The following is an 8,148-nucleotide window of genomic DNA, read 5'->3' as shown; positions in this document are numbered from 1 at the left end:
CCCGGCCTTTTTTTTTTTTCTTTTTTTTTTTTTATGGCTATAAGCCAGCCGGCATAAGAGCCCTGTTTACAGAAGTGATGCCTAGGTTAATATTGCAAAAGATTTCATCAAAGCTTTTAGTCGCTACTGAAGCAGAAGTATCTAACCGTGGGCCATGAGCTGACAGGGCTGCACACCCAGGGGATGAGCCGCCCGCGCCGCGCACGCAGCCACGCGCTCGCTACCCTTCGCTTGACCCATTCTGGTCTCAGCCTGAGGTATGAAACTAACTTTCTGTCACCATGGCGTATTCAAAATAATGAGCAAAATCAAACTATTACTCATTTTTAACGCTGCGCACAAACCTCCAAGGTAGCTATTGTTTTAGGGAAAAAACCACTGTTTGAGTGCTAAATAAATATCACCCTGTGCAGTGACCTTATGGGCACTTTGTGTGAGCTCATCCAGCTGCCAAAGGGGTATTTTTAATGTATGTTTATTCATGTGGAGAGGATGGGGAATGCTTTTGCTATATGTTTCGTGCTGCTGGTCTCGAAATCAAAACTGGGATCTCTCAGAAGAAGCCGTAGGTCTAAACAGAGGGAAAGCAGAAGCCTCTCCGATCACCAGATCCCAATTAACTAACGGCTTTACAAATGTTTTTCTGCCACTAGTGTTTTGCAGGAAGGTGCAGTTATCCCGAAAGGTTCACACTGAACTCCGCTGCGACACGAGAGCGTTATGCGTTTCTATTTTTCTTGGCATTTGCAGAGTTTTTCCTTCTCTTCTCAGCATGAGGACTGGGTGACCTTAGCGATTGCCAGCAAGGGGACTCCATATGATGAAAGCAGGTGAAAGGGAAAATAAGGGCGGGAACTAGGTAAGGCCAATTCCTACCTCAGAGGAGGTGTGGTCCTGTTCTGTACCTGGCTGTGGTCACAGCCTTGTGAAATATAAAAGGGGAAGGCAGTTATTTCTCAAGCAATCTGTTGCCAGGATCCTGTAGCGAGAAGGAAGGGAGGTGCTAAAAGAAATGCAGAGCAAGAAGCCTGGAGCGTCAGCTGCAAAAGGAATGGGATGCACTGGTGCCTCCGAGCCTCGGGAATACCACCAGCCCTTCTCTGTATGTCCGTTCGCTGGGCTGAGGGTTGCATGGTAGCTGTGCTGTCTTCCTCAGCAGGCTAGCTTAGGAGGAGAAAGAAGCCATCATGTCCCAAGGAGGAGCAGCAGCACACGAAGCCGCCAAGCCCCAGGACCGGGGATGGGCATGGATGGTCCTGCTTGCCGCAGTGCTGCTGCAGGGGCTGACACTGGGCTTCCCCTCCTGCATCGGTGTCTTCTTCACGGACCTCCAGCATGAGTTCCAGGCCAGCAATAGCGAGACATCGTGGTTCCCATCCATCATGGTGGCTGTGCTGCATGGAGGCGGTAAGTAACGGCCACAGGGAATGCCCTCTGCCACCTCCTGCGGCTGTGTTGCTGGTGAGGAGCATTAACAAGGGCACTTTTAGCATTTCATTAAGGCGGACGGTGGAAGGGACTGGGAGGTCTGAGCAGACTGGCTGGTCAGCAGCTCACAGCATCCCCCAGCCACTTTTGATTACACAGTCCAAAGCTAAGCGTCCAGATACCAAGCTCCCTTTTGCCATTCTAAGAGACAACCAAGACCCTTGGTCAAAGAATGTGAAGCCCTTTCTCAGCTCTGCTTCTCCAGAGCAGCGAGAACTAAATTCATGGAAGCTCTTTGAATAAGCTGGCAGGTAGTGACGGAGCTTGGGTGCTTTCTTGATTCACCTTCTGTCCATGAGAGCACATCTTCCCTGTCCCACAAGACAACTGTGTTCTTCATGGCTGAAAAGATGCCAAAATCCAAGCTCTTCCAGGCTGCTAGCCGAGGCAGAGTATTAAAAGCAACTCTTGGGCGGCGGCATAAAGCGCACACCCAAGCAGGCATCAGGGTGGATGTGAGCATAGCTGGATTAGTGCAGAATGTGGGTCACGCAGCACCCTCCAGGTGAAGGGAGGGTGGAAGGGGGGTTGTGCTTTGCGGATAGCAGAGCAAATCGCTGTTTCCCCCCCAACCAAAGAAAATGTGGATGCTGCACAGGACAGGGTCCCCAGATCCCCCACCCAGATGGATATTTCTGCGTAGAAGAGAAAAACAAATCCCTGGCAGCTCAGGGACTTCCCAATGAGTGGTCCATGTTGCTGCTGACCCCTCCACGTGCAACTCCCATGCTTATTTGAGAAACAGACTACCCAAACCCCACCGGGCAAAACAAGCAAAGTATCCAGTGACACCCACGTATCTGAGCCACGTATCCCTGAGCTCATACCTGCCTCCTTCCAAGACTGGTGAAAGGTGACACTGGAATATGAAATAGAAAAAAATGCAGAGCCCTGAGTCATGCTGATGTGAAGGCTGTGGCAGGTTCAGTCTCTCCAGTACAGGACTTGGCTGACAGCCACCTGACATGGGAGAGAGTTTGCACCTTAGTGGAAGCAGCTGGGTCCAGAATTTCAAGGCACAGATGGAAAGAGACCTCGGGGGAAGCAACTACAGGAGGAATTATCACTGAAGGTCAGCAGAAATAGAACAGTGTCCTTCGGGCTTTGAATTTGGAAACTGCTGGGCATTCCCTGTGCTGCCTTCCATCCCCTGTGGTCCTGCTGTGGTTAGTAGCCAAACAGGACCTGCTGGCTCTGGGAAATGGTTTCAGAAGCAGCTCAGTCCCAACATGTCCAGGAAGGACAAGTCTGGCAGTATCCGCAATAAAATACCCATTATCCTATCTTTTTTAATGAAGTAATTGTTTTGCAGGAGGCTGGAACCACAGTAAAAGGTAATCTAAAGACCACCAATAAATAGATGCAAAAGTTATAAATTAGACAAGGAAAGAACAGCCTCACGTTAATTATATTCACTGACAGAATTTGTCAGGGCATAGCCCTGGTGAACTGCAAGAGAGTTGTGCTTGGCAGTTACATCCCCTATTGCAGGCTCTTACAGCAGAGGAGTGCTCGTTCTTGCCCCCCAACAGCGTACAGCAGGAGTAACATAACCATAAACCAGGAAGAAAAAAAATAACCAAAAAAACAGAGATAAAAGATTCTCTCTGGCCAAGCATGTATGGCTGTTGCTGCAACTTCTGACCTCCTTTGCAGGGGGCCAGGCTCGGTTTGATTCAGGTTCTCCAGTTAAATCCATCACCTTGGCACTTAAACCCTTTCCAAAAATTGCATTCTCCTATGTCACCAGTGTCTCTTAAAGATGTTTCTGTCTCTTCTTCTCCTTCATTCTTTTTAATTCACAGGAACTGCGGGGGGGGAGATATTTGTTGCAAAAACTGGTAAACAGGAAGGGGAATGGCCAGAGCAGCCCATCCTCAGAGTGGTCAGTACAGTGGGAAGGTTGCATGCAGCAGAGCTAACCTCAGCTCAGCAGGGCTATGGAAGGAAACAGGGAAGGGCACAGTGCAAACAATAGCTCATAATTTACTAAGCCAAACATATCTCATTACCCATGCTATGTTCCCAGGCAAAAGCAATTAATGATTATTTTGTTATAAGAATCATTTGAGAGACCTCGGGATCCTATGGCCGTCTCCAAAAAGGGAAATGCAGGAGTTCAGGCTCTTACAGGTTCCTGCTCCCCAATATTCATGCACACTCAACTCTCTGGATTGCACTCATACAAATGCAGCACTTTTGTTGGAACCATTTTTGCAAAGGAAAGCACAAAAGCCCCAGGGAAGTGAGAAATAATGTTTGAAATCCAGAAAGCAAGTTAACAGGAACAAATAATGAAAAACCCTTAAGATTTTTAGAGCCAATCTCATTATTTTGGAGTGTTGAATTTATGACTTCTGGCTACTTGGGTTGGTTAAGTCACCACTTTGCTGAATGCTTTTTCAAAGGCCAGTTGAAGTCTGAGGTGAAAATCTCCCAAGCAGATCAAAATACAGACAGCTGCAGTCCTAATTTTAATAATGTTCCACTGTTCACCTAACTATGTGGATTTTATTTCCAACCAGACATTGATTTAGGTCACAAATATGCCACAGGTTATTTTCCCCTACACTGATTGACTCCTAATTCTGAAGCTTAGAGTCATTTTGCATTTGCTTACATAACCTTAAGCGTTCAGAAGGCGGGGGGGGAAAAATAAAACCTGGAAAAGAAAAGAAACTGTACCTTCAGATCCTCTTCTGCCAGAGCATGCAGAGAGAAGCAGGTTTCCCACTGATGGTCTGCAGGTCTGAATTAATCTTTTCCTACCCCAAAATGAAGGATGCTGAATGACGATAAGAAACTGCTAATTTACCACAATCTCATAGAATTCACCAAAAGTCTATGAAAATTAAAGAATTAACTGACCTCAGACACACTCCTCCATGCCTATTTGTTCATTGCTTTTTCTGATGAAATAACATAACTCTTTCCTAGTAAAGCCTGCCAGCAACGTAGGTACGCAATAAAATGCAGGTTTCCACCCGAGAAGGGCAGAGCTGGGCTCTGGCCCATTGGAACCACCCGGGTCTCACTCCCACCTCTGCGGTGTTTGTGATGGAGGTGTGGGAGTGGGGACTGGGATGTGCAGGGTCTGCTCCTAGACTTGCTTCCTCTTGGAAGTGGACACAGTTAAACCTACCCACCCCTGCCAGGTATGCCAGGACAGGCATGTGCAAAGAGCTGTACTAACAATAACATCTTATTATTTTCCTGGGGAAGATGACTTGCAGGACAGCTGCAAGATTGCACAAGCTGCAGCTTGGATGCTACTGCCTGAAGCTTAGATTGATTCCCATGCAGCCTTGACTATACCTCTCCAGCCATTTGCAAATAATCTTCCCCAATGATGGCTATTTTTCTCCCATTCTTGATCCAGTTCAGAGTCAAACTGCCTCCTCTGGCAAGGAGTTTCACCTAGGTAGCGGGACACCAAGGGCAATTTAAGAGATTTTGTGGCAGAATATTTGAAAAACACAGTGACATGAGAGTGGAAATACGCAATCAGAAATATCACCCTGCTCAGCACCTCTTACTCGCAGGCACAGAAATGCAAGTCCTCCGCTTTTTCAAATCATTCCCAGAATTTTAATCATGCGAGAACAGAATTACACTTGAGGGTCCTTCTTCCATTCCATTTCCAAGAGTTTTAACTAAAATCCATCGCAGGGAAGCTTAGAAATCCTTCTTGATGGCCAAAATCCAAGCAGATCACAGGAGCCTTCCCCTCAGCTAATAAGTTGGCCATGCACTTGGGAGGATCAGGGAATATCTTTTCTCTTCCTGGCTCCCCTGCTACATTATGCTGCTGGGACAAAACTCGGGGTCTCTAGTATATAATTTGATAATTGCAGAAATCCAGCAGGTACAAAATACTTCCTTCCTCCCTAACTGCTTCGCTTTTGCTTCTTTGCTTCCAGGACCCCTCTGCAGCATCTTGGTGAAGCGATTTGGCTGCAGGTTTGCTGTGATGCTGGGAGGCCTGCTCAGCGGAGTGGGCATGGTGTCCAGCTCCTTCTGCAAGTCCATCAGCCAGCTTTACTTAACAGCTGGCCTCATCACTGGTAAGTACCAAAGCACAGCGGGAAAACCCAGCTGCTGTGCTTGACTTGAGAGATGGGAAATAGTGAGAGTCCCGACTAAGTGCTCACGTTTTTCCAGTCATCTGTGAAATAGGATAAATCAAGAGCCCCACAGCTGACTACACATCTGTGTGACTTCACACCCCTTTAACACACACCTCATCCAGCCAAGCTTACTGGAAAGTGCTTCTCTCTGGAAAATGCTACAGGTCTCCAGAGGGCGAAATGGAGAGCAAAGATGCCTGTTCTTCTTAGTAACTTCTCGGCCTTTTGTCTTTGAAGAAGGGAGGGGGTTTTTTTTCAGTCTTGGAACATAATGTGTTGGGACGACGTCCTTCCCAAGTTCCCTGGGCTTGTATTTCACCACTCCCAATCTGGGGAAATGTGGAGATATCTTTTTCTAACAAAAGAACATGTTGGTTTTGAACAGAAGTAACAGATGGGAACATTTCCTTTCCAAATATTTCTCCTGTGTGACTGATGTTCAACTCTTGCTTTTTTCTAACACAGAGAAATTAATTTCTTCAGCCAGGTTACTCTGGGACCAATCCTGTTGGATCTCGCAAGCTAAGCTATGTCTACTGCATAGAGAGAAAAACAAGTAACTCCCTGACCCCTGATGAAAGTGTCAGGAAAGCAGCACTGATTGTTGCATGTGGTACAAACCCCAAGCTTTTAATGAACAGTTCCATAACAATTTTAGGAACAGCAGCATGCCCCAGACAAATGTTAGCTTAGATCAGTATATTTAGTATACCCAAGAACACATGGAGTTTAATTATGCACAACATCCTTCTTCATCCTTTGCGGGGTGGGGGTGGGGGAGTGTCTGAATATTGATCACTGGGGGTTGTGCAGCCTGGCAGGCGAGGAAATGCTTCAGTGGCAGGAGTAGTCATCTGTGGGTACACTCTGGATTTGGGCTCTTTTCACCCTTTAAGAAAAGGCAGAGAGATCATGCACGCTCATTTTCTCTTTCATTCCTACCTTTAGGTCTGGGATCATGCTTCAGCTTCCAGGCAGGAGTGACTGTGCTGGGCTACTACTTTGTACGGTGGCGAACACTGGCCAATGCCATGGCATCCACTGGCGTCTCTCTCGGTTTCACGCTGTGGCCGCTGCTTTCTCAGTACTTGTTGGATGAGATGGGCTGGAGAAACACTTTTCTCATCTTTGGAGGAATACTATTGAACTGTTGTGTTTGTGGAGCCATCATGAGACCGGTTCAGCTTGCACCAGGGTCACCACTACAGTCACCCAAGCCTGCAGAGGAGCCAGGGAGAAGAGCAGAAGAGGCACAACTGTCCAATGGAGCATCCTCTCCCCACCCCAAGCTCCAGCATCAAACCAGAAGGACTGCATGCTTCCAGATTCTGCAGAAGTACCTGGCTTTTGACATCTTCTGTCAAAACAAAGGTTACCAGATTTACACTATTGGCGTGACCTGGATGATGATGGGGTTTGCATTACCCCACATCTACCTTGTGCCTTATGCCATCCAGAACGGCGTGGAGGAACGCAGGGCAGCCCTCCTCATCTCCGTTATTGGGCTCATCAACATCTTCATACGCCCTTTGACAGGGCTGCTCTCAGGACACAGAATCTTCACAGGGAGACGCATCTACCTGTTCAGCCTGGCTGTGCTCCTCTGCGGGCTGAGCAATTTCATTTGTGTCATTTCAGCTGAGTTCAGCATGCTCATCATCTACTGTGTCATCTTCAGTATAGCCATGAGTGGCATCGGGGCACTCACCTTCCAGGTGCTGATGGATGTGGTGGAGATGGACAGGTTCTCAAGTGCTCTAGGGCTCTTCACCATCCTGGAAAGCATCACGCTCCTCATCGGACCGCCTCTCACAGGTGAGAGAAGCTATTAAAGCAGGCTGGGGAAAAATCAGGTTTTTAGACACTGGTGACAAGTATTTGGGAGCACAAAGAGGAGAAACGAGGGAGTTTCCAAAACCGTGCAGGCAGGTGAGTTATGCAAAGGGAGCAACACAAAAGGGAGAGTCAGAAAGGAATGATCAGCCCCTTCTCACAGCTGAAGGAGGCTCATTTTCTGCAGCCACCCAAAGTGTCACTGCAGCAAGAGCAGACAGTGAAAAAGTTACTCACTTGGTAGGCAGCTTTCATAGGCATGGGAGTGAGGAGAGCTATTTTCCAGCGATATGGAAGACGCATAGGAATTACTGTGGTAGAATCTTGCTGTCTATGAACTATTTCGCTGCTAGTTTTCATTGTTTTATCTATGAAGTCTCAAGGAATTCCTAACATCCCATTAAACAAACTGACTGCCATCAGAATTATTACCAGCCTTATAGAAAAGCTTCTGTTCACTCTTCTTTCTGAGTTCCAGAGTGTATTAATTTTTCTCTGGAGACAAGAAAGGAGCTAATTATGACCCCAATCCCATACATTCACAATTCACTTGAAATGCCACTAAGTGACCTCCCCAAGACACACCTGCTCCTGCCGTACAGCAGCAAATTCAGACTAACAAACAAGAAACGTGAACCTGACCATGAATCCTCAATTCAGGCTTCAGTTCTCCAGACAATGAATTGTGTGCTATTCAGCA

The 8,148-nt window shown here is 47.2% G+C and overlaps 1 protein-coding gene across 1 annotated transcript in view; it reads left to right on the top strand.

Moving 5' to 3' along the window:
- The first annotated feature begins 1,187 nt into the window (after window positions 1–1,187).
- Window positions 1,188–8,148, top strand: part of SLC16A5 (solute carrier family 16 member 5) — a 7,916-nt gene continuing 955 nt past the window's right edge. The window contains exons 1-3 of the mRNA XM_009637848.1: window positions 1,188–1,407; window positions 5,409–5,552; window positions 6,564–7,430. Of these exons, the coding sequence (XP_009636143.1) occupies window positions 1,188–1,407; window positions 5,409–5,552; window positions 6,564–7,430 (1,231 nt within the window). The remainder of the gene's footprint in view (window positions 1,408–5,408; window positions 5,553–6,563; window positions 7,431–8,148) is intronic.

The sequence above is a fragment of the Egretta garzetta genome, unplaced genomic scaffold, assembly GCF_000687185.1.
Source record: "Egretta garzetta isolate BGI_Z169 unplaced genomic scaffold, ASM68718v1 scaffold34, whole genome shotgun sequence".
In the NCBI taxonomy this organism is placed as follows: Eukaryota; Metazoa; Chordata; class Aves; order Pelecaniformes; family Ardeidae; genus Egretta; species Egretta garzetta.
This window is presented reverse-complemented; position numbering and strand designations above follow the sequence as displayed.